The sequence below is a fragment of the Anguilla anguilla genome, chromosome 16 (genome assembly GCF_013347855.1).
Source record: "Anguilla anguilla isolate fAngAng1 chromosome 16, fAngAng1.pri, whole genome shotgun sequence".
Taxonomy (NCBI): Eukaryota; Metazoa; Chordata; class Actinopteri; order Anguilliformes; family Anguillidae; genus Anguilla; species Anguilla anguilla.
In genome coordinates this window covers 24,598,418-24,624,893 of record NC_049216.1, presented here as the reverse complement: position 1 = coordinate 24,624,893, position 26,476 = coordinate 24,598,418, and the positions used below count along the sequence as shown (strand labels likewise).

The 26,476-nt window shown below is 44.3% G+C and overlaps 2 protein-coding genes across 2 annotated transcripts in view; one reads left to right on the top strand and one right to left on the bottom strand.

Moving 5' to 3' along the window:
* Positions 1-11,627, bottom strand: part of LOC118215639 (protein FAM81A-like) — a 38,739-nt gene extending 27,112 nt beyond the window's left edge. The window contains exons 1-2 of the mRNA XM_035396552.1: positions 11,511-11,627; positions 8,657-8,761 (exon numbers count right to left, since the gene is read on the bottom strand). The gene's annotated coding sequence lies outside the window, so the exon portion shown is untranslated. The remainder of the gene's footprint in view (positions 1-8,656; positions 8,762-11,510) is intronic.
* Positions 1-26,476, top strand: part of LOC118215624 (unconventional myosin-Ie-like) — a 47,161-nt gene that overhangs the window by 17,876 nt on the left and 2,809 nt on the right. The window contains exons 2-27 of the mRNA XM_035396523.1: positions 5,679-5,822; positions 7,191-7,280; positions 7,419-7,513; positions 10,961-11,048; positions 11,532-11,621; positions 12,409-12,540; positions 13,041-13,175; positions 13,529-13,661; positions 14,489-14,685; positions 15,629-15,709; positions 16,407-16,493; positions 16,585-16,668; positions 17,408-17,575; positions 17,781-17,866; positions 18,691-18,772; positions 19,128-19,234; positions 20,263-20,361; positions 21,527-21,671; positions 22,440-22,554; positions 22,916-23,085; positions 23,323-23,468; positions 23,686-23,832; positions 23,949-24,106; positions 24,273-24,362; positions 24,627-24,840; positions 26,287-26,456. Of these exons, the coding sequence (XP_035252414.1) occupies positions 5,679-5,822; positions 7,191-7,280; positions 7,419-7,513; positions 10,961-11,048; positions 11,532-11,621; positions 12,409-12,540; positions 13,041-13,175; positions 13,529-13,661; positions 14,489-14,685; positions 15,629-15,709; positions 16,407-16,493; positions 16,585-16,668; positions 17,408-17,575; positions 17,781-17,866; positions 18,691-18,772; positions 19,128-19,234; positions 20,263-20,361; positions 21,527-21,671; positions 22,440-22,554; positions 22,916-23,085; positions 23,323-23,468; positions 23,686-23,832; positions 23,949-24,106; positions 24,273-24,362; positions 24,627-24,840; positions 26,287-26,456 (3,253 nt within the window). The remainder of the gene's footprint in view (positions 1-5,678; positions 5,823-7,190; positions 7,281-7,418; positions 7,514-10,960; positions 11,049-11,531; positions 11,622-12,408; positions 12,541-13,040; positions 13,176-13,528; positions 13,662-14,488; positions 14,686-15,628; positions 15,710-16,406; positions 16,494-16,584; positions 16,669-17,407; positions 17,576-17,780; positions 17,867-18,690; positions 18,773-19,127; positions 19,235-20,262; positions 20,362-21,526; positions 21,672-22,439; positions 22,555-22,915; positions 23,086-23,322; positions 23,469-23,685; positions 23,833-23,948; positions 24,107-24,272; positions 24,363-24,626; positions 24,841-26,286; positions 26,457-26,476) is intronic.

Sequence of the window (26,476 nt, the reverse complement as noted above, 5' to 3'; positions counted from 1 at the left end):
GTTTCAAAAATGTTTTTTATCTATAATTTTTAGCTATTATTATCAAATTATCTATTTAATATGTAATATCAATATTAATATCAATATCAAATTATATTTGGCTTTAATGTGTATTTATATTTCTTTAATATTTTTATGCTTTTGTTCTGTCATTTTATATATTTGAAATTGTATTTTGACTTTTAATTTGCATTTCCGTTTCCACTTAATTTGCACCCCTTTGCTTCTTTTAATGATTTTAATTTGGTTGTAAAGGGCACTTCCTAAAATGAGACCCTGGCTTTCATTGAATTTCCCTCAAAATCATTTTTAAAAGTTCCAGAATGTTCACAATGGCGCACACTGCATACTGGCCTGCTTGGAGGTGATTATTAATAGCCTGTGTGTATCTTAAAAGAAACAGTCATTTACCGGCAATTGAGTTTTTCCCTGGAAGCGAGTTTTGTTAAATTAGCAGTACACAGCTGTGTGAGCAAAAAGGATAGCATTCTGGGGGTGGGGGGGGGGGGTGGGGGGGGGGGGGGGGGGGGGGGGGGGACCTCAACATCGTATTTTAGTGTAGCAAAACTTGGTTAAATCACACAGGCCTGCTTTTAGGAAACATTCAGTTCAGGGCAGCAGACACAATTACACTTTAACCAAGTGAAATCTTCTTGATGACAGTAAAAAAACATTCAGGTTGTGGGCTATATTACAGCTAGGGTAGGTTTAAGAAATTCAATCAAATATAACACACAGATTTAAATAAAATGTGAATGGTGTCAGACGGTTTCACAGGAAATTTGTTTATCAGAAAGAAAACAATGTTGCTTAGCAGTAAGACTACTCTTGTTTTCCGGTGGTATCTGTTTACACAAAAATAGTCTCAGTGTGAGCAGTATGAAACTGCCACAGTTGTGTCAAGTGATGCTGTGGGATTCAAGTCAATGACTGGGCATCAGGAGAATTAGAGATCCAGCATATTACAGGACTTTGCTAATAATGATTCTCTACCAACCGTGTAAAGTGATGCGGTCTGCAGCAGCAAGGCTGGTCTGTAGTATGGGGTTTGTTTTTGTGCACATCTAAGAAACATACTGAAACATACGGTCAATTTCGGCTAGACGTTTCCAATCCATGCTGTGCAGTCTACAGCACTTGTATTTCATGGCCTCCCCCAGGTATTAATGGCACTGCGCCTCCACTGAATTCACGAGCACCTCTGCAAGCATCAGAGAAAAGTCAATAAAACCTCAGACTCAGATCTCCATGGAAGAGTAAAAAGGCATATTGGAGCTTGGTCATGCAGGAGACTGTGCGTGGTCTATCCATACCATGCTCACAGTAGAAAAAGGTGAAGACTACACCATGGGAATACCATGGCTCATCGCTTCATGCCACAGCTGCGTACCCTCTGAGGCACTCCTCCTCTTTTTACTCAACTATTTTAAACTGTTTCAGGGGAAGCCCTGAATTTGATGGTAGTCTAAAGATCTGTGATCTCCAGGCCACGCCCCTGTGCTGAATTACACTGTTCTTCTGTTTCCGCAGAACAGTGATGCTGGAATGATCATGTTTTTCAGGATTCTGTGGGTCATATTAAGTTTGCCCTTGTTCTATTGGTAGTTTATAATTTGTCAGCATTGGGCCTATTGACATTCAACCACTGATGTGGTTTTGAAATCTGCCGACTCAGGCCTGGCTCCACAACCATTATAAATCCCCAGTGGGAGCTTTGTGTGTTTCCTCTCCCAGATTCCAGCTTATGAAAGGTTTAACTGGAAAATGCTTTCGGGTTGAAGTGGCAGGTTCTGTCATGTATGCATTTAAAAAGCTTCTGCAAAGTCCTCAGACTGTTTTTGCTGGCATTATCATCCTTCACTTCTAGTGCAGAATTGATTATGCTATTAACAAGACGTTACCATCAATATTCCTGTACTCAGCTGGGGGCTGGAAATTGCATTTCCATGTTCCAGTCCGTAAAGACATAGCAGAGAACATCAGAGATGGGCATGGCTTGGATTAGACTACTCCCTCTGGAAGGCTTGGTGTTGAACTGACTAACTAACCGACTACACTTCATTAGGGAGTCCAGTCTCACAGTGTTAATGGCACAGTGGAGTCCTGACTGGATTCTCTGCCAAACCACAAGGTGTTGGCTAGGATACCTCTTAGCTGAGAGTCACTGAGAGAAAGGGAGGCCTGCACTCTTTAGTCTTTGTGAGTATATTAATAATTTAGGAAATAATTTTCCTTTCATTATTGAACAACCACTTACTTTTGTACACATCCATACACACATACAGACACGTGCATAGTGCTGTACATATACCCTTGCATAGCAAGCACATACACCTACACACATACATATGTAATCACCTTGCAGTCAAGCCTGTGCACTCACATGCACACACACATACGTGCAAACACACACACACACACACACACACACACACATACGCTCAGGACAGTAATGATTTAAAAGTTAAATTCCCATCAAATCAATTTAATGGGCCCCATTATTAACAACAGTAAAACCTCTGCATGTCAGGATAGTTAATGTGGGTTTAATGCTGTAGGCTATGCATTCACAGAGTGGGTTTGTTCTCACAAAACATCATGCAATGAAAAAGATGAAAGATTTGGCCTTCTATATAGGAACCTAAAAATACGAAAGTGTGGCTTCCGCAAAAAGGGAGAAAAACTAATATAAATAGAAGAGAAAAGAGGAAAAATATGGCTAGTAAGAATGAATCAAACCTAGCCATTTCCTGTACTCTCAGTCAGCTTTGTGCTTCCCATATATGGGAATGGTATTTGCATGAAGGAGAAGCTGGCCTATGGATCCAGGCTGGTGCAGGAATTCAGCAAATGCTGTTTTGGGACTAAACTGGCAGAGAAATTAATTTATTTGTTATTTCTGTGTTGGTTTTCAGGCCAGATTGATCACATGAGCAGTATATGCTCTTGCTCCAAAACCTGGAGGTTATGTTCACACATTGCATGCACATGCAATTTTATGAACAGGGGACATTTTTTAACCACGGGACATGCCCCAAGGTTAAATACTAGGCACAGCTTGAACCTATGAGGATTACCACCAAAGCAAACGTAAAGTTGCCTTGCTTGGACATTTCAAACTTGCAGACTCGCCAAAAAAAGAATCAAGTTACTTTGTGGCTAGGTGTTGCTCTGAAGCACAAAACAATAACCAAGTCATCCTCGGTAACTGCAGCCCCTCTGTATTTCACGTGGACGCTCACACTCAGTATGGCATCTCTGCTGACTCGATGGTCATGTTATTATCATTATTTTAACTGAGCTGTCCTCCAATGAGGCCATGGGCTCTTAGATCTTATTACAAACGTAAAGACTCTGGGAACAGCTCAGTCACCAGCTGGTTTTCACTCAGCTGCGGGTTAGCTGGAGACGCGCTTACTAGGAAAGCACAAGAACGTGCAATTGCACCCCAGTGGACAGATGATGTTTACCAGTGTGAGGATGTGTTAACACTCAGCTCACGACAAAACCTCCCTTCCAGAAGCATTCCTTGCTTATGATGTGTTCTGTAAGTATCCATAAAACATTTGTTTGCATGTTTGAGGTTAGGGAGATTTCACTGAGATTTCACTGTAATCTGTTTCTGGGGGAAACCAGACTACAGTAAACCTTGACCTTCTGCTCACAGCCCCCTCCCTGTGCTAGACTGTTCACAGCCCCCTCCCCGTGCTAAACCGGCCCGCTATCACCCCAGCAAACAGGAAAAAATAGCATTCTACAACATTCAGTAATTTTATCCAGAACTTGGCTAAGCGCAGGTTTAAATGTCATTTTGGCTAGTTTATAAGGGCACCCAATGCACAAGTCATTTGGTATGAATTCCACAGGCTGTGTTAGTCCTGAGATTTTTCCGGAAGTTGTAAACCGAGTTAAGCGCGTCGTGGGAATATCTATGGGAGGCTTACTGCAGTGCAGAGACCCCATTACTGCACACACAGTACATCAATAGATGAACGTTAATGGAACTATTTGTAAGGGCAATTTTAATTTGCTTTTTTCTTCCTTTCTGCGGTATCTTAATGGATCATACATTCACTCACACATTACGATGTATATGAACAATGCAAGTTGAAACAAAGGGAATAGATGAGATTCCCCCCCCCCCCCCACCCCCCCACCCCCCAGGTGCTTCAGGGAACCCCAGTTACCATGTGTCTTCACCCACACTATCCCACAGCCACACCCTGCTTTGCCTGGATAGCTCTGTATAACCTGGGTGTGTTAAAGTGACCTGGAGCCTTTAGGCTGTGACAGTTCTCACACATCATTGAGACTTAGGGTGAGGAGCAGCAATGTGTGGAGTCTGCAGTAAACCTGTTCACACTGTTAACACTAGTGAAACTGCTAAGACTGAATTAGCCTGACCGTGGGAATCCATCTTTTTCATCGTCAAGGTGTTTATTAGGTCTTTTGACATTACAGCACTCATTTGGCTCATCACCCAGTTTGTCAGTCAGAGAGGAAGGAGCAGACGTCTCTCCACTTTGGACAGAAAAGCATGTTGTAAATCATGAAAATTGACATTGCCTGGCAATTCAATCAGGCAGTAATTAATGACATGCCTACATGCCTGATGAGAAAAGCATGTAAACATTCCCTCTCAGTTCCCCCATGCTGACTGAATAGAACAAAAGAAAATATAGAGTATAGAAAATGTGGAATGAAAGGAAACGTATTTGTAATGTTGGTGGGAAAATGTGCCCGTCCCTCTGCCTGCGGTCTAGTGCCTATTTATATGTTATTTTTCCAGTATTCCTGTTATTTTCCCACAATTGTACAATATCAGCATCTTCCCTGTACTTTGCTGAGGCCATCGTTTTGCTGATTTATGGTGTCTCATACACTAAGATCAATCTGTTTGCCTCTGCATGCTTGTGGTTTTAAAGTGCTTTTCAAGTTAGTGCATTACATTGACTTGGCTTGCGATTTGTGTTGTGAAATTCCTGCCTTGTCTTTTAGTGCTTTACTGGAGCTGGGTTACTCACTTGCTGCCTTTTTAGTTGAATAGACAGGCTGGGAAGACTTAAACAGAGTTGGACTCTTTTCCCTTGTTGACTAATGTTACAAAGGGGTAGAGGGTCTTTGATTGGTCCGCTGTCTCGGAGAGAGAGACTCACCCCTCACTGCACGCTGCGATCCCCACCAGAATGAGCCAGATGACATTGACTCACAGCTCGTGATGAATGACCTCAGCTTTTTGGATGGACAAAAAGCAGAAGTAGAGGCTGAGACAGAAAGAAGTGTCAGACAGGACACTGCTATCTCTCTGCCCTTGTACAGAGTGTCTCTTTAGAGAAGAAAACACTTCACATCTGTGAGAGCAAAATGAAACCTTCATTTGGTCAAATGAAGACACGTCTGTGTGGAAAATGGGTTGCTCGGTGGGCTGTAGGATAGAAACAAGAGCCTTTCAAAAAATCTGCAACATCATTGCTAAATTGCTAGACAGAACCACTTTTGTTTTTGATGAGAGTGTCAATTAATTTCAGTCCATGTGCCAAGACAGCTAGTCTTCGACTGAATATGTGTAACCAACTGACATTATCTCACGTTGTTTGTGTGTGTGTGTGTGTGTGTGTGTGTGTGCTTGCGTGATTATGTGCTTGTGTGTGTGTTCTTGTGTGTGTGTGTGTTCACAGGGGAGCAGGGGGCACTACCGGTACCACTGGCTGAGCCACAATGTCAAACAGAGTGGCGTGGACGACATGGTCCTGCTGACAAAGATCAACGAGGACGCCATTGTGGAGAACCTCAAGAAGAGATACATGGACGACTATATCTTTGTATCCTTCATATTTGCGGGTTTGAAGAATGCTGATGCTAGGCAGCTCTCACACTTTCCCCTCTTCCCTGTAAAAGGGAGTGTGCTGTTTTGCATTTCACTTCCTCATGACCCATGATCTACAACTCACCCTGTGTTTGCCAGGACCAGGATAGAAAAAGCACTCGTATTAGATATATTATTCAACTGCTTTCACAGACTGTTTCTTTTCGTGGAATTTACATGCCTTTTGAATTTATGTCGCAATGAATACAGCTGGATATTTGCAGAAGTAATAGCTCTCTAAAGGGTAAAAGAGACGTGCCATACCTGGTATTTGAACCAGAAACCTGAACTTGTGACTATGCCACTGTGTTGTCTGGTCCTTAGATTTATTTTATTTTTCCTCTGGATAGCGTTCATTTTAAAGGTAACTTTAAAGGGGGATATAGTGGTAGTAAATATGAGAAATTCCCGCGGCAGCTGTTGAGCTGATTCATTGATGGGCCTGGACTGTTTATAGGTATGTGGCCAGTGTTTTTGTATGGTTGCTACAGAAAATGTAGTCCTCTTAATCTCTCATAGAAAAATGAGTCTTTTAAAAGACTCCTTTTTGAAAGACCATTTTAAAAGACTGTGTATTAGTAATATAGGAGTTTTACAATTATAAGCTATTTTAAACAGTTAATGAATCCTCCACTTGTGGTAAAAATAGCAGCAACACCAGAGTGTGCCAGCTAATACCACACTGGCCTGGGGTCACTGCTATCCCCCTGCCAATACATGCTTTGTTCATCCACTGCAGATTTGGGATAGGAAGCCAAAAACCTGTGTGCACATGAACACACACATGAACACACACACACACACACACACTCTCACACTCAGTCACTCACTCACTCAAACCAACATCCTCCCTAAAAAGCCACAGAAAGTACACTTGCCCTTTTTGAGTGCTGGGCCTCATAAAGGCCTTGACCCAGATAAATAAAAATGATCTAGTGCGGATACACGAAAGCATACTGCACCCTGATTAAAATAATTTATTTTCTATTATTTACATCCAGCATCTGGCGCTCATGATTTTTTCAATATGTTATGGAACCTAAAAATCTTAAAAAGCAGATGAAAAAAAAAGTTATGTATTGAGCTATGATATCTTTAAAAACATGCAGTTTGTCTAATGTAGTAAGTGTACGGTAGATTTTATCACGTAGGCTCACATTACAACTAGGCTGCATTGTGAATGAGGAAGTAAAGCCCAGAATTTCACTGAACTGAAATGAACGGATTCATTTTTTTCAAGCCATGGAAAATGTCTACACACTGTAAAGCATTACTTGTAAATGGTACAGTTGTGACCCTTGACCTCCGCTGTGTGCGCATGCAGACGTACATCGGTCCTGTGCTCATCTCCGTAAACCCTTTCAAGCAGATGCCGTACTTTGGGGACAAGGAGGTGGAGCTGTACCAGGGTGCGGTGAGTGAAGATCCTCGTGACGCCCCAGAACAAGAAAAGAAATTAAAAGCCACTGTAGATTTTCAGATAATTCAATCAGTTCGGCAAAGCTATCCACCCCCACCTGAGGTATTTCTGCTGCTCTCTTATTGGTCACAGGCCCAGTATGAGAACCCGCCCCACATCTACGCCCTTGCTGACAACATGTACAGAAACATGATGATTGACCGTGAGAACCAATGCGTGATCATCAGGTATGTGGGGGATGGAAATGGTTTCTGTCAGGGTATGTTCCAACATTTTATTTGGCAATAGGAGCATTGGTATGAGGTGAATGTGCGCATAGGGAGGAGTTAGATGGAAAAGATGTGTTTGACTGGACGGATGATGGCAATGTATGTGAGTGTACCATTAAATAATAAGGCTAAATGGGGAAAGGAACATACTAAGGCTTTCTATGCTTCTATAAACATCTGTAGTGTTTCTCTAGTAAAATAATAAAATATCATTCTTCCTGACAGGGAGGGGAAATAGTTCCATTCAATTATATATTTTAAGTTCTAAAAAAATGGCCCTGGGCCCATATTTTACCAGTGGCTGCTGGCTTTAGAAATCTGTTCCACTGCAGGGCATTGAGGAAAAGGCAGTCTGGGATTAATAAACCGCAGGAGTTCTGCTCCAGCCACTTTCATAACAGAATGTGCACCTGCATGGTTCTCTCTGATACTCTTTTCGCTAAAACGTGTGCAAAGCATTATGCATTTTCCTGCTCTCACTCAACTAATGGATTTTACATTGGACATACAACAGAAGCACATTTGTAAATGAAACCATTTTTAGAGCTAATTGAAGCCTCTGTATCATGGCCATTTTAGTCACCCAGTGTTATTCTGGAAGTGTCAGGAACTCTGGACTCAAAGCTCTGGGATAAGAGGTGCTTTTTTTGAGAGCAGCTCAGGGATAAAGCTGTATCACATGTTTGTGGGCTGGAAATTCCCAGGTTCTGGTTCACTTTCGCACCGTTCAGCAAGCTTCGGTAAAATATCCAGCTGTATAAACGGGTGACCTCAAAAAAAGCTATGCTATGTAAGTAGCCCTGCATTAGACTGTCTATTAAGCAAGTACTCATTGTCTCACCATGTGAGAGGTCACCTGAGGCTGGTGACCATAGCTCTTACCTCATGGCCATTGACTTCAGCCCCAGCACTTTTCCGTGTTAGCCTATTTGCATAGCCAGCAGCTGCGTGCAAACTTACCTGGATAAAAGTAACGGAAGCATAATGGCAAAAGGCCAGATTAGCAAACAGAGCCACCTGTGAAACTGCTGCACAGGCACTGCGGTCAGCGTCTCTTTACCAGAGCCATTTTGTCCCCGCTATAAAGAGCGTATAACTCACTGTGAAATGAAGGACTTCAGATTGTTATGCAGCACTGGTGCCGTCTTCTTGAAGTTTCTCACAAATCTGTTTTTATAACCTTTCTCCTTTTTGGGGGAAGGCCACCTGAAATAGAAACAGAGCAGAAATGTTTCAGTGATAATAACACATTACCGCTCAAAACTTTGTATAAAATTTGCTTATCTTGGGCAGTCCCACACGCATAGATGGGCAGTTCAATGAAAGGCTATTTTGTCATATGACAATTAGATTCACCACAGCGTTCTGGTCCCTGTGTTTAGGCGGCATATCCTGGTTACTGGTAATGCCTGTTTAAGGGCAAGTTTGCAATGTTAAGCTTATTCGTGTTTCTACAGGACATTGCTGTTGGTCCCTATCTTCACTTTTGTAGAGGGGAAGCCAATAGTTCAGGTTTAAATGACATTTCCCTGCTTGAGTTTGCCAAAAGTTTCAGTTTCCCAACCATGGGTGGGTGGTTGGGTGGTGATTCTGCTCTTACATTCATCTATTTGAACCTTTTGTGGTTAATTTTTCCAGGTTCATAAGAATTTAGGTGTTTCAGCCCCTCTCATCACATGCGTTGTTATAAAGAATAGGGATTTCCTCTGGAGCCTCAAGTTGTTTTTTAAGTTCTTGTGAAATGAATGTAAACAGATGGAACAAGAAACATTTTTCTCAGGGAATTCCAGTAACTAAAAAAAAAAGCTAACAGAGGAATATGCTCACAGAGGAAAATACGTTATGTAACATGGTGGTGACAGAAAGGCTGCAGAATTAATCATAATTAACAGCATTCAAACACATGGGTTTAGTGAGGTGGGAGCCAGCACTTTATTGCTAGTGTAAAGGAGGCCCATCTGTTACAAGCAGGGCTTGACGTTAACTTTTTGGCTAACCAGCCACTGTGGCTAGTGGTTTTCCAGAGTCACTAGCCGCTCAGCCCTGGTCTTGACCACACCTCCAACTGGAACCTTGAGTGCCTTCGTACAGCAAAATACTTGAACAGCGAAGCTGCACCACGCAGTGGATAGCAGTATCACATTCTCGTGAATGGAACACTGAAAATGTAATCTGTTTGTGTCAGATAACCATACACGCAATTTACAGCCATTGAGGAGACATTTGACTGTGATTCATTTCTCCATTAGCCATTTGCAGGCGTCACTGAACAGAAAAAAAATATTACAACTGATTGCGCAGTTTGAGAATTACAGTACTTGCATGGACTCTCTTTCTTTTTTGTCTCTTTCTTCTTATGTTTGGCCAATAAATCAGAGGAAGTTAGCAATGTGTTTGCCTTCTGTCTACAGTGCAAGTACAATAGAAATGGGGAAACCCCCCCCCTTCCCTCCCCAATAGAGTTTATAAATAGGACGCATTACCTCAAGCCCTGACACAGAAGAAAAGCTAACTGCATGTATACCGGAACACCAGAGCTTTTTGAAGTCTGCTGAACTGACAATAGCTGGGAGCCATGGTAACCACTGCAAACCAAACACAAATGTTCAGTACCAGTTTACTTCAACACTGCAGGAAATGGATAGTGGAGACAATGCTAGATCCTATGAATATGGGGGTGAGGGGAATTAACAGTAATGGTGTGCCTATACAGTTATCATGATGCTCTTATCTGCTGTTTAATGCATTAGGCATCACAAACCCTTGTGCATTTCTTCAAGAAGAAGTGGTGTCCTCAGGCTTTTTAAGTATGCAGCTGTTCTGTTTCAAAGAGCCATCACCAACATGGCTACCCTTTAAAAATTAAATAAAAATGTGACATTCGCTGCCATCTGCAGCCAATGCACATACCATATGTGAATTCATTTAATCATGCCAAATTTAAAAGAGCAGAAGGAGGAGATAGATTGGTCTTAATGTCATTATCATGACATGCTTGCAAGGCTTCTGCTAAGATGTATTTTTGTAGCAGAGTGGAAACATTTATTGGGTAAGACAAAAATGGAAAATGCATCAGAAGACTGATGCCCACCGGCAGGATAGCTAAAAATAAAGAATGTGGTAAATCAGGAAGTTTTGAAATCATTCTGATTTCTGGACAGTGTTGCTGTCGAGCAGAATGTTGGTTGTCCTTGTTCATCCAGCTGTGGCATCACTGTCTCAATCCAGAGAATGTCTGCTTGGTTTTGAACGTGCACAGCACGATCATGTCCTCATTTTTATCCAAAAACCTATGAGATCTCTCAAATGTTGTCCATTATTAAGGCTATAGAAGAATCATATGATCTATGCTCCCCATAGCCCTGATGGTGTTCATTTTGGGGTGGTGTTCTTTTGTCCCCTCAGTGGTGAAAGTGGGGCTGGAAAGACTGTGGCAGCAAAATACATCATGAGTTACATCTCCAGAGTGTCCGGCGGGGGGGCCAAGGTCCAGGTACTAAAACATCTCAGACTCGCTCCTTGTGAAAATGAACACATGGTCATGGGCATAAACAGCACACTTCCTCATAAACAGCTTCTGCTGGCATTTGGGACTGGGGTCCACAGGCTCCCCGTTCAAGTCTCACAACACAGACTGCAAAAGACAGCCATTCAATTTCTACTGTGCCTCTTTGGTGAGGAAAAGAATCAGTGAAATTGCAGGCAAAATGCCTACTGTATTTTTAGCAGCTTAAGAATGCCTCAGAAATGCCACAGCTCCACTATTTTTTTTTTCAGTTTTCATGGAAAGGCAAACAGACTTATCTGTCTTATCACCAGGGTTCTGATTTCAACTGTCCTTTGATAGGCTACATTGGCAGTTGATGCCCTCCAGTCAGTATGTGTGTTCTCTGAAGGTCCCGCTCACTATAGATGTGGGTGTGCAGTGCAACACAGTTCAATTTCCTGTACTCACCTGTCACCTCTGCCCTCCCAGCATGTCAAAGACATCATCCTTCAGTCCAATCCTCTGCTGGAGGCCTTCGGGAATGCCAAGACCCTGAGGAATAACAACTCCAGCAGATTCGTAAGCACTTTCCTCCGATTGTGGAAAAGAGGGAGAGGGAAGGCTGGGGAGGGATTGATATTGTCCCGTTCTCTGAGCTAGTCGTGCCAATGCCAATCCGGAACCAAAGCAGGCCAAAGCACATTCAGTTCCGAGTGTGAGAGAGAGAAACTCAAATGCAAATAACAGCATGTTCTTTTTTTGTCTTGCTTTGTTTCGTTTTTTTCTACATAAGACGTGTGCAGTAATTTCTCTCTCTGCGCTCCATTTTTTGGCCGGGGCCGTTGGCCCCGAGCGTGCTCAGTTATACTGGAGCGGCGGGACGTGCGGGCTCCGTAGAGGCCAGAATGAGCACAGGCTGTCCACAGAGCGAGGCAGAGCGCCACTGTTTATTACTCCACCGGGCCGCTCCAAACCAAGGCCGCCACGGCGTGAGCAGGAACACTGCAGCCGTTTACTGCTTTACTGCAGCGTTCCCACGCACAGCAAGGCCGTCCTCACTGTTCTTACGCAGAACATGGTTCCATTGTCCACCATGTGCAAAGCATGCAGGTCTGTTATTATGGAAAGGTTCAGAAAAGAAAGCATGCTAATTGGGTAGATATTGTCAAAGTGTGAATCCATTGGAATGAGACTAACGTAGTAGAATGGATGTCCACACTCCTATGAAGCTCACAGCAGGCTTATGAACGGGGTACAGGTTTATGAGGCAGCAATGTGTTGCATTTCTTTTTTTCCTCCCTGAGAGGTCAGCTTTTCGGTTTAGCACTCCCCTGTTCGATTCCAAAGCTCCGCTGTCGTTCTGCAGGGGAAATACTTTGAGATCCAGTTCAGCTCTGGTGGAGAGCCAGACGGGGGGAAAATCTCCAACTTCCTGCTGGAAAAATCTCGGGTCGTCATGAGAAATCCAGGAGAGAGGAGCTTCCACATATTCTATCAGGTGGGGACCTCAGACACCCGTCTGTGTTGTGTGTGGATGTTTGCTTGGTCTTCTGGTCCATGTGTGTGGGAAAAGTGTACGATATTGTGCCTGATGTGCCCTTGACTTTTTTTTTCTTTTTTCTTTTTTCTTTTTGAGAACATTAACAACTACAAATTACATTTCGTTTCTTAAAGCTGTTTGTTTTTATTGTCCCTCAAAGTGCACCGCCTGAGGTCTGTGGCCATGGTAAAGGAGGTTTAATTTCCCGTAATACAATTTTGTTGGCATTTAAAGACCGGATACAGAGTATAGCACAAGGCCTCTGAAATAACAGTGATTCAGCCATGCACCAATTGCTTTTTCTGGTGACCGGAGGGATTTTTTTAAATGTTGAGACATCTTGCTCCAGCCTATTTCTGCAAATAAGCAATTTAAGAGCCATTTGTAGGACTTTCAGTCTAAAATTATGTGGCACACGGTGCTAACCATCCTTGTGTAACTTCCTTGTGTGTTCGCAGTTGATAGAAGGAGCCAGGGAAGACCAGAAGAGTAGTCTCGGAATCACTGATTTAGATTACTACAGCTACCTCAATCAGTCGGAGTCCTACAAAGTAGATGATATTAATGACAAGAGCGACTTTCAGGAGACGATGGTGAGCCTTCCTGTTGAATGTTTCATTTTGTGTAGCCGCCTTGAAGAGCACAATAGTGATGGAATGACAATGACCTGAAACGAACTTCCTCAAACAAAAAAAGAAGGAATGTCATAACAGTAAAGAAGTAAAGCACTTTTCTATAAATATGGTCAACCATCTCTGTCTTCTGTCTCTGTCTTTGACTTCTTCTGTGCTGGGCATGGCTAGCAAAGAGCTTACCCTTTGGTTTATATTTTTTGTGATTAAAAGTGATTTTGAGCACTCGTAGCAGTTAGCAGCAGGGAACCGCTGCAGGTGTGTGGAAGCTGCCGTTGAACATGGTCTCCACCCCCCCCCCCCCCCTTACCCAGCATGCCATGAGTGTGATCGGCATCACGCCAGAGGACCGCGCCCTGGTTCTGCAGATCGTGGCCGGGGTGCTGCACCTGGGAAACATCAGCTTCAAGGAGGCGGGGAACTACGCGGCGGTGGAGAGCGAGGAGTGTACGTCGACGGCCCTCTCTTCCGCTTCCAGCCCGCTCTTCCAGGCTCCTTTCCCAGGCCCTCCCGGGTGTCTTTCTCTCAGACGGAAGGGAGAGCATATTTCAGCCTCCTGGCTGCGGCATCCTTCCACGCTGTTATTGTGTTAGGTCCAGGACCGCGGCCAAACGCTTCCGTGCCACGTTGAATTACAGAAGAAAAATGAAGCGCGATTTCAGGGTGTGGGCACAATACAGTACATAGCATCACAGCCTAAAATTATTCTGGGGAATTTTGTATTTCCTGTTTTCCCCTCTGCCCATCTGCCCATCTCTACCCCCCCTCCCCCAGTTTGAATGATGACACTGAATGCCAGGGTACAGAAGCACACTGTTCTGTGCAGACATGTCTCTTGCAAACCAATTTCTTCCTTCTGTTCTGTGGTTCATCTTAAGGTTTTCCATTTTCCACTATATGACATGTTTGATGTTGTCTGCACTGATGTAGGTATTTGTTTTGTTTTTTTTGCATCAGCATGATGGTTTTGCTCTTTAAATTATCCCATAATAATGTGGAAACTTTAAGAAATGAAGAATAAATGGAAAAGGGAGGTTCTTTTCTTTTTTAAGCTTAACTGCTTGCTTTTCGGGTGGTTCAGGCCTGGTTTTTTGCCCAAGGTTTCTTCTGTAAAGCATCTTTGTGACAGTATCTCAAAGTATTATACAAATAAATGTGAATTTGAACTGACCTGAACTTAACTGAAAAGCAGAACCGTGCCATTTGCACGTATTGCTAGTGCACTGCGTTTGACTTCCATTCTGAGCGATGACTCTGTTCTCCGCGCCCGGCAGTCCTGGCGTTCCCAGCATTCCTGCTCGGGATAGATCAGACCGGCCTGAAGGGGAAGCTGACCAGCCGAACGATGGACAGCAAATGGGGCGGCAAGTCCGAGTCCATCGACGTGACGCTGAACGTGGAGCAGGCGTGCTACACCCGCGACGCGCTCGCCAAGGCCCTGCACGCCCACGTCTTCGACTTCCTGGTGGAGGTAAAGAGACCTGCTCTCCCTTCTCGCATCTGCTCCTGAAAATGAATGTGTTTTAAATGGAAACGTTAATTAGGAGCACACCTACTAAGTGGGATGCATTAGTGTGCTCCTAATTTTTTCCAATTTAGGAGAATATGTGCTCCTTGGAGAAAGAAAACAATGTCAGCGTAAAGCCCTGTTGCCCACCCAGCAGCTTATTAAGGGGCCTATGGCACATTTCCTCCTCTGCCCTAACCAAGATGGAGGAGCCCTTCTCAGTGGCAGTCCTGTTTAAAATTACACACACAGCCCTTCAACCATATAAACAGTGCCCACGTACAGAAGCACTCATTAACATTGCGGGGTCCTATTGGTACTGCGGTTGCAGAAGCTGAAGGCAATAAAGAAGTTCATGTTCTTTAATGAAGCAAGGACACTGAGAGTGGAGATGGCAGCCCTCACAAATGTCTCGCTGGGCTGATAGTGTCCAGCTTGCGTGGGGATTGGCTTCCTTCTCAAGTCACTTTGGCAGGATTAATACACAAAACATGCACCCGTGGAGGAAACCTATAGACTAAATAAATAGATATACTAGACTGTGATTACAGGAGTTAATCTCATTAAATTACAGGCTAGTTGAAGAATTTCTGATAGGCGCTGTATACGTCACCATTTAGAACAGGGTGGAACCCCCATTCCTGGGGGCTAATGTATAGGCAGGCTTTGGTTTCCACCAATTACTCTCCCTCAGTCCACTTATGGATGAGACCGCACTAAAACATTTCATATAGGGATACAAGAACAGCCTCCAGCTGTCAACAATGAGCTTAACGATACAAGAAGCTAAAGGATCGTGTAAATAACAGGGCTAAATAAATAATTAAGCAGAAGTTGGCATGAAATTGGAATGAATACCAGCAGATTTTAAAAAGTACATTACAGTTTAATACTTTCTTTTTTTCAGTCTATCAATAAAGCCATGGTGAAGGACCATCAGGATTGGAATATAGGGGTGTTGGATATTTATGGTTTCGAAATTTTCCAAGTAAGTGCATTTATTATTCACTACAGTATTCATTTTCTTACTTGATTGAAAGAACAACAAAAAGAACAACAAAAACAGCAATTAAATATTGGATTATTAATGCATATCAGAGTATGTGATCATATTATTTTAGCAATTTTTGAAGTTTCATTTCTATATATTCAAACACTACAATATGAAATACAATATTATAATAATAATATAATAATAATAATAATAATAGAATAATAATAATAATATAAATTAATAAATAAATAAAACTATTTTGATATGCATCCCAAACTCACAGAGTAAAATACTGAATAGACTAATAATGGAACTTAACCCTCCTGTTCTGTTCATTTTTTAGGTACAGCAAAAATGTTCCCGGGTCAATCCCCATACAGGGGGGGTTTGCAAATACATGAAATGAACCATTTTCATTTAAAATGTTGATTACACTAATTAAGGCCAGTAGAAGAAGTTTCATACTGAAAAAATAATTTTAAGTATTTTTCCTAGATTTTCAAACTTTAAAAAGTGTCAATTTGACCCGCAACATAACAGGAGGGTTAAAGAGCACAGAAAAATAAAGATAATAATAAAATAATAAATAATAATAAATCAGTATTTTGTGTGTATCACAAATAATTGATGTGAACTGTTTTGATGTTAAATGTTTTGTGTCAGCTATTACTGATGGCAGTTTTCTTTGCAGAAAAATGGCTTTGAACAGTTCTGCATCAACTTTGTGAATGAGAAACTTCAGCAAATTTTCATAGAGCTTACCCTGAAAGCTGAACAGGTAACATATGCGCAAGTTCCTCCTGTTACCCAGAATGCCACTGTGGCAGGTCTTCTACTTGTGTGTGACTTCCTGTGTCTTCTCCTCCCAGGAAGAGTATGTGCAGGAAGGCATCCGATGGACCCCTATTGAGTATTTCAACAACAAGATTGTGTGTGACCTCATTGAGACCAAGGTATGGGATACTTTACATACTTTCCAACACATGTGCCCTCCTCTAAACATCTGCTCACTTCCTCACTTACTTTATCCAGCAGCTTAGTTCATCTCATGCAAAGACTTCCACATCTCTAGTGACACTTGGCCTGTATATAGAATAACCCATTATTTTAAATATAGTATATGTTCATGCTATATTTTATTTACTCACTTTGCAGTTCATTAAGCAAAACCAACTGTATGTTTTCTGGATAGCCAGGTATCGATCCATGCCTAAAAAGTTTAGATTCTAGAACAGAGATGGGCAATTCCAGTCCTGGAGAGCCGATGTGTATGCAGGTTTTTGTTTCCACCGGTTACGGTACCGTGGCTAAATAAGCTAATTGGTTGTATACACCAACACTGGGTTCACTCGTACAATTAGACCACAGTAAAACGCTTCATTTAGAGGCACAAGAACAGTCATTGCCTGTCTTTCATGCCTTTATCATGAAATGTATCTAAAATGATGGCATAAATTATAGGGCTAATAATTAGGCTAGTAATTTAGCCCAAAAATTGGCATGAAATATAGAAACAGATACTGCCATCGTTGCCCATCTCTATTCTCGAAGAAACTCACCAACACAAAAATACTGGACATGATCGTCATCATTTCCATCACCCGTTCTGGTGCAGCACTATGAGGTAGTTGGTCTCAGGAGCTCTTTATGTTCTTTACCCCTCCCCCCCTTGCCCACCTCCCCCACCCCCAGAATCCCCCTGGTATCATGTGCATCCTGGATGATGTGTGTGCCACCATGCATGCAGTGGGGGAGGGAGCCGACCAGACCATGCTGCAGAAACTAAGAGTCCAGATCAACTCCCACGAGCACTTCAACAGCTGGAACCAGGGATTCATCATTCACCACTACGCTGGAAAGGTGCTCCTCTCTCTTATTTAAACATCACAGTAGTGGGGCGCCATTCACTTGGTAATATCGAGCGAGCGTGTAAATAATTGTGGGTTTTTGGGTTAGAGATTGGGTTTGTGTTGGGTTTGGTGTGGATTAAGAGTAAAGCTATGACCATAGGTCTAGCGTGCCATGGTGTTTCCCCTGTCACTCAACCCTGTGCACCTGTCCCCAGGTATCGTACGACTCAGAAGGGTTCTGTGAGAGGAACCGGGACGTCCTGTTCACTGACCTTATCGAGCTGATGCAGAGCAGTGAAATGTAAGTGGCAGTACATTCTGTCTGCGCATGACTATGCAACAAGATGCCGTTAGATTAGTGAGTGCCTGCTTCCAATGGGCCCAAACTGCAAATGCCACACAACAGATCCCTTCCCCTGTCCCGTGGTCTGACAGCCCAAGGGTCTGTGCCCCTGGGGGCAGTAGGGGACTCTGACTGTCTTGGTCCATAAAGCCCTGACTCCCTTCAGTGATACACACTACTTAGGCACATCCACTATATAGTGGTGCGCCCCTATATATTTGCAGTGCCTGCCAAAAGTGTCCAGTGAGTCTCATTCATTTGGAAAAGCACACACATCTAAACACCAACACGTACATACGTACATACATACATGCGTACATACGTACACTCACAACCTCACAAGCATGCGGAAGGCACACACAGACAGAGAAGACATAGGTGGGTGCATACACACACACAGGCAGATGAAGAGACTGCCAGATTATGGTAGGACTGGAAATGTTCTGCTCCCACATCTCCACTCTCGTCAAATTTGGTTCCAGCATTAGCACTGAGAGAGATTTTTTCATTGTCTTATTGTTGGCTGCGAATTCTACGCCAGCTACACCACCCACAGCTGGCCAGTCCATGCCTCATGCCATTGTTCTGTTCTGACTGCAAGGGAAACTCCAATGTGGGAAACTGTGGTCATAATCACACATGGTCATATTGAAAGTACCTGGTATGATCACACTTTTAAGAGACTGTGGAATCTGAGAAGTTTTATAATACTTAATATCTTTTATATTCAAACTGCAACTCTGGAGTAAACCTTACATTTTCTTTTTGGTTCTGTTTTATAGACCTTTCATCCGGGCTTTGTTCCCAGAGAACCTCAATGCAGACAAGAAAGGAAGGCCGACGACAGCAGGCAGCAAAATCAAGGTCCATTAAGCTGAAGATCACTCTGTGGCAGCTGTGCTGATATATAATGTATACACGTGTGCCTCTAGGAAAAGAGCTGGTGGTCTGGTATTCTGTTTTATTTTGCGGCCTCCACTGAGTGGTATTCTAATCCAGGTCCTGGTCTCATCTGGACTGATCAGTCTTCCAGACTGGAGAGTGGGCTGACAGCCATATTTCTTTTCTAACTTTTAAATTTTATTTTAAGCAAACAATTCTCTACAATTTAGAGAAAATAGGATCCTTTTCTGACTGAGTTTCTCAGGTGTCCCGGTTCTCATTGCATTTCAGTTAGAATGCCTAAGGACCATTCCTCTCCTTCTGCTCTTGCCTTCAGAAACAAGCCAATGACCTTGTAGGGACCTTGATGAAGTGCACCCCACACTACATCCGCTGCATCAAACCAAATGAGACCAAGAAGCCCAAGGACTGGGAGGAGGGCCGGTGAGTGAAGTCCATCAACTGACATCGCCATGGTTTCCATTGTGACATCACTCATCAAACGCCCCTTCCGGTGTCTGATGTATTAGGGTTAAGTTTTAGAACTGGTCCTCCCCCCACCATACATGAAGGTTCTCAAGAAAGTGCTGAAGCAGGCTTGCAACATATAACCTAGTACAGAGATACAGATACTCCCTGTCTCTCTCTCACACATACACACACACGCACACGCGCACACACATACAAATACACCCACGCATGTGCAAGTGCACACGCGCACACACACACACACACAAACACATGCAGGCACACATACACAAACACGCACACAATGCCTTCCTTTGAGAAAGCCACTGGGAACACGATGTACTGATTGACTGTGCTGCATTGTTCAGGGGCTAATGGACTTCCTGTTGTGTGTGGCAGTGCTCAGGAGCTCAGGTTTGGCTGTTTAATTAGAGCTGGGATTGATGTTTTCTTAGCGAGCACATGCACATTCAGTCTCGAGGGTCGCAGGATGTGGGGGAGACACGCCGAAAAAGCTAGATTCTTCAGGCTGACAGACCACCTGGGGCTGTTCTCTGAAAGACTGTTCCCCACACAACAATAACTGTAAATATGTATGTCATTACTGTTAGCAATATGCTTCAGCAGAAGATGTATATGCTCAAAAAATAAACCCTGGGGAGCTGTTTAGTTGGACGGGACTTTATTTTCCCTTAGAACCATTCTTGGGGTAACTGAATTGAGAATTGCCCCCCTTCCTGTAACTAATTTCACATGAGCCTGAGGAATCTGAGTTGTATGTTTTTCATTGTAGGAGGAGTTAAGTGTTTTGTTTCTGGTATAAGATGCTTAGTACATGTTTGAGGTGTCTGATGTTTAGTTGTCGCACACTCACATGCAGTAGCAGGCCTGTGTGAAGGGCACTGTTGTCGTTGTGTGTGTGTGTGTGTGTGTGTGTGTGTGTGTGTTGGGGGTGGGGGGTCATATTTATGCTGCTCACCCCTGCTCTTTCTCTCTCTCTGCAGAGTGAAGCATCAGGTGGAGTACCTGGGGCTGAAGGAGAACATCCGTGTGCGGCGTGCTGGCTATGCCTACAGGAGAATGTTCAAGAAGTTCCTCAACAGGTACTGCACCAGCCCCAGCCAAGCACTATCCCTCCTTCTCTCCATTTTCATCTCCCACAGGAAAAACATAATGTGGTTGAAACATTCAGAAATGAGAAATAACAATTGCAACAAATTAGAAATTTTATATAATGTATAATATTATGAATATTACAATGTCGCCATTTTTTTAATGGAATCTATGATGCTGTCCCAAGTAACATGCACTGAACTCAATACTTAAAAAGACTTTTTAAGAAGTTATGTTGTAGATAAGCCATTACTTATGTACACACAGGTGAAGTTTGGCTAGAAGGCAGAATATAGGTAGAAGAATTTGCCTGGAGAAGAACCCCAGCTCTGGAAGTTTCTCTAAGCGGGGGGCTCGCTCACAAAATGAACTCAAATCCCAGCTGTATCCTGCACATGGCCGTTTCCATAGTTACACATACCATACCAATGTCAGTGGCCTTGGAATGACCCACCTCCTGCGTCTAAGATGGTATGATAAAGTGCATGGCCACAGTAATAGCAAGCCGCGGGGAGAGAGGGGGAGAGAGGCGGAGGCTGAGGGAGGTGCAGAGGGAATATAAATAGTAAGTAACAGTAAAAGTAAGAGAGAGTGACCAGTGGGTTCGCGGGGTTAAGTCTGCGCTCGTCTGTCTCATCTGCCATCATTCCCCCCTGTGCTCAGGGAAAAGACGGGGTCAGCGCTCGCCGGCGGTCAGGAAGCGCTCACTCCGTTAGTGTTTGCGTTGGCGTGCCCTAGCGAACGGGCCACGCGTTTGACCCGCCGAGCGAGACCGCTGCTGGAATGCAGAGGGGGGGGGTGGGGGGGGCGGCATCACGCCACCGACGCTCTCCGCCAACACCACCCTGTCCAGCCCAGCTCTGCTGCAGCGCTGCGAATCCCAGGCCACACCCCTCTCTGTCCCGTAACCTCTCAGTCATGTAAACATGCACAGCTCACGTGCAGGGGGTCACATCTGGCGCAGGGGCCCACGCGCAGAGACGATCTGAGAGAGAGGGGCGCTTGCAGAAGTCAGTGCAGAACAAACACAAACACTCACATACACACACACACTCAGTGTCCGCTTGCGGGTTCTCATTCCTCCGACAGCCCAGTTTACGGAGGGGTACTCACGCAGCCCATGACATCCTGGTGAAGTCTGCCCCTCCCCCTCAGGTACGCCATCTTGACCAAGGAGACGTGGCCGGCGTGGCGCGGGGACGAGAAACAGGGCGTCCTTCACCTCCTGCGGGCCGTCAACATGGACCAGGACCAGTTCCAGCTGGGACGCACAAAAGTGTTCATCAAAGCCCCCGAGTCTGTAAGCACTACCCCCTCCCCGGTGCCATTAAATTATGTTAATATTATTGATATTTAATAATAATGATAATCAGTGGTATTCAGTGTTTCTGCTAAAATCTGCTCTTTCTGCCTCCAAAAGTAATGCATTCACACAGCGTAGGTCTAAAAAGACTAAGGGAATTTAAAAAGTGCTGTACTGTGTGGTTGGAGATGGCGGTGTGGGGTTGGATGATGTCGAACCTTTTTCCACGGTGATTGCAGTTCTCTCACAGTTTTCAGCCAGCTCAGCTTGCAGGATGCTCGTGAGCTCACTTGTTGACTTTTCCACACACTCGCACCTCAGCAAGCAATTGCGGATGTGTGCATTCAGGACCCAACTGCCAAGCCACTCCCCCTTCTTCATCCAGATACGTGTCAGATGTCACACACCTATGGGTATCACTGACAGGACTACCCGCAGTTGGGTGGTCTTACAGATAAAGTGTTCTGCCTGTCCCAGCAGTGGCAGGGCTGAATCAGTTTATTAGTTGAAACTTAATGGAGCATAAGTCAAGGTACATGCATGTAGTTGTACACTGCACTTGTGGTCATTGGTCTTTACCTGTATGCAGTGACATAGGGTCTTGATACCGCCCTGTACTCGAGGGTAAGAGAATCTAATTCACAAGGAAAAACGGATTCAAAGCACCTCTAAAACAAGAGAATTTGACCACTATTCATCTTAAAGCCTTTCAGAGATGTAAGTAAGCACGAGTAAATGAGTGGCCACCTGTCTCCCTGTCCCCAGCTCTTCCTCCTGGAGGAGATGAGGGAGCGTAAGTTTGACGGCTACGCCAGGAGCATCCAGAGGGCATGGCGCAAGTATGCAGCCCGCAAGAAGTATGTGCAGATGAGGGAGGAAGGTATGTTAAACCTACTGTTTTAGTACACACACACACACATATGCACACGCACACACAGGCATGCACACAAACAAACACACACACACACACACACACATACACAGACAGACAAGCACACACACATATACACACACACACACACACACAAGCACGCACACATGCACAGGAAACTGCCATGAACAAATACAGACAAGAAAAAAATTATGAATGCCGAAATGCAGTGTATGACCATCATCTCTTACCCTTTCTGTTTCTGTTTCTGAATGTCTACCTCTTCCTGTGTGTGTATTTGCGTTTGTGTGTGTGTGTGTGTGTGTGCGCGTTTCCTCCTCTCTCGCTGCGTGTCCGTTTGTCCCTCCAGCCTCTGATCTGGTGCTGAACCGGAAGGAGAGGCGGAGGCACAGCCTGAACAGGAACTTTGTGGGGGATTACCTGGGCATGGACGACCGGCCCGAGCTCCGAAAGTTCCTGGCCAAGAGGGAAAAGATCGACTTCGCCGACAAAGTCACCAAATACGACCGCCGATTCAAGGTGCGGACTTGGGCACTCTTGGGCACTCTCTTCTTTTTTTTGCAGGAAATCTGAAGCCAAAGGTTAATCCTTACCATCACATTGTCTTGACATTTTCCCCCCAATGACAGCAGTGTAGGCATCTCTGCAGTGGTTTCTGATGGCAGATCCTGCTTGGCTGGAATCCACTGTGATCAGAGGAAGAACATTAGTTACTCCTCACACACACTCACAGTTTCTCTCCCCTTGTGTATCCAGGGCATTAAACGGGACCTCATCCTGACGCCGAAGTGTGTTTACCTGATTGGACGGGAGAAAGTGAAGCAGGGCCCAGAGCGAGGTCAGGTGACTGAGGTTTTGAAGAGAAAGATTGAGGTGGAGAAGATTCTGGGCCTGTCACTCAGGTGAGGCAGGGGTACCTGGGGAGGAGTTTAGCCAGTCACAGTGATGCCCACTGCACCCTCACTTCCAAACGTAGGTTTCCTGTTCCTCTTGGGCATGCAATCAGAAGCACCCCACAGTGCCCTGCAGAAATAACGAGGAGAAGTGGTAAGATTGGATAGTGTGCTCCTCCTCCCCTCCCGTTCCATCCTCTTAATCCTCCCTTCTCTGTGCCCGCAGCACCATGCAGGATGACTTCCTGGTCCTCCACGAGCAGGAGTACGACAGTCTGCTGGAATGCGTCTTCAAGACGGAGTTCATCAGCCTGCTGGCCCGTAGGTTCGAGGAGAAGACCCAGAGGAAACTGCCTCTCAAGTTTAGCACCACGTGAGTCGGTTCCACGCACAAATTCACCAGAGATTTCTCACACCGTAAAGCACCTGCTTCTACATAATTTAACTTTCCCTCCCTCTTCATCCCCTCCTCCTCCTCCTCCTCCTCAGACTTGAAGTGAAGCTGAAGAAGGAGAGCTGGGGCCCCTGGAGTGCCGCGGGCACCCGTCAGGTGACCTTCCTGCAGGGCCAGGGAGACCAGGCCATCTTACAGCCGTCCAATAAGACGCTGCAGGTCAGCATTGGGCCGGGCCTGCCCAAGAACACACGTGAGTCCCAACAGCCACTACTGCTCCTAAACCAGCAAGTGGGCTCTCTTTCCTTCTGCAAAGTTCCTGCCTCTCCTTCTCCCTTCCTCCTCTCTCTTTCTCTCATGCTGATATACACTTTAATTATTTCATAACGGGTCATGGTATACATTCTTCTCCTGCCCAGGTCCCTCTAAAAAGAACTTTGCACTGAGCCATTCCAGCACCTCCAGACCCCACCAGAACTACCCCACCCGGGCTGCCCCTGGACCCCCTGGTGAGACTCACAATATTGCTTTTCACATTAAAGGATCTTATGTTAACTGTTAACTAACTCTAATGCTAATGCTAACTGATCTGTAACAACTGTAGTTTTGATACCTTCTTTTTATTTTTTTTTAAATTAGTTATATCATGACAGATATCACATGGATATTAAAAGGAAGTTGCACAAGAAAGTTTTTTTTAGCTGCCATTTCTTAAGTGCTGAATTTTTTTAGTTTTAACTTGACCTCTGTAACATGTTTTTTTTTCCAAACAGTTGGCCATCAGAATGGGGGAATGAGGTACACTGACAATGCTGCCAACTACAGGAACGCCTCTTCGCACCAGCAAACCAATCACAGGCCTGCCTCAGGCGGCATGAACCGCCCCTTCCAGCTACCAACTGTTAACATTGGCCAGTTTAAGGGAAGAAACTCCAAAGCACAGCCCAACCTCGACTGTCTCAGGGTCCCTGAACAGGGCGCTGCTGGGTGAGTGCTGAACCAGCAGTAATACTACACAGACACAGGTACTGCACATATGGTCATATTCACACACACAGGTACAGCACATATGGACATATTCACACACACAGGTACAGCACGTGTGTGGTCATATTCACACACACATGTACAGCACGTATGGACATATTCTCACACACAGGTACAGCACGTGTGTGGTCATATTCACACACACATATACAGCGTGTGTGGTCATATTCACACACGGTCATATTCACATCTACATACCAAATCATACCCACACACACAGGTACAGCATATACACGGTCATAATCACACACACTGTCAGTAGCACTGCAAAAAGTACAGCACGTACACAGTCATAGTCAAAAATCAGTCATAATCACATAATCTCTCTTCACGCACACAAAATGTATACAGACACAACATCACAGTCACTAGCCTTGTGTTGGCTTCATAAACATAACTTGGGTGCTGTGCTCCTTCATAGTAACAGACTGCCCTCTACTGGCGGAGGAACGTGAGTCTCCGTGTGCGGCTGTGTTGTGGTTGAAGTGTGGCTGCATTGCAGTTGAAGTGTAGCTGGTGTGGTTGAAGTGCAGCTGGTGTGGTATGGAATAGTGGTGTTCTCTGGCATGTTGTGGTGGATGCTGTGTCTCTGAATTTCTCTGCTTGTACCTCTGGTTGGATTTTCTTCTTTATGCATTTTGATTGTTCAGAGTTTTCCCAACAACCTGTAAGGGACATGTCCACTTGGTAAGAATAATTCTTAAACACTGGTACCTACAGTCTCCAAAGACAGAGAAGAGTTGTAATTGTTTAGGGTCCTTGTGCCTCACAATCTCCATACAACAGTTCCAGGAAGAGCTCTGGGATTTTGTGCAGTCTGAATATCCCATCAAAAACAGAAACAGGCACCATGTATCTATAAGTGAAAGTCCACCAGAAAGTACATATGTAGTTGAGGTATAAAGAACATTTTGTAGGATTTCTGGACTGTTTATTTATTTTTCATTTAGTTTTATTTTCTTCCAGTTAAAAAAGGCTGATATTACCTAGAAAACACCTTTAAATTAAATTATTTTTGGTGGCTTCATAGTCTGTGAGGATTGGGTCTTACATGGGCAAAGAAAGATGATTTTAAGGTACTTAAATTAATCTTTAACAGATTATTTTGCCCTCTCGAGATTACATTAGATGTACTCATGGGCAAGACTATCTGTTTTCTTGGAGTGCAGTGCCATCTTGTGGTGTGTGTGTTGAACAATAAACTTTTTTCCTGGATCAAGAGAACTCAGCCTTTGACTCCAGGAGGGCTGCAAAATATGCAAGCTGTCGATAGAGCATGGCCCTGGCACTGATTTACCTGTCAACGTCATATGACAATGACATATTTTAACCCATTTTTAATTGGTTAATTTCTGGTTCAAACTGGTTCAAACCACTCCCCCACAGAGTCCGCAGGCAGACGGTTAGCAGGCCCGCCCCAGGAGGAGGCCGGCCTAAGCCCGCTCCGAAACCCAAACCACAGATGCCCCAGTGCAAGGCCCTGTATGCCTACGACGCCCAGGACACAGACGAGCTTAGCTTCAACGCAGATGACGTCATCGACATCGTCAAGGAAGGTGAGAGATAGAAAGAGAAA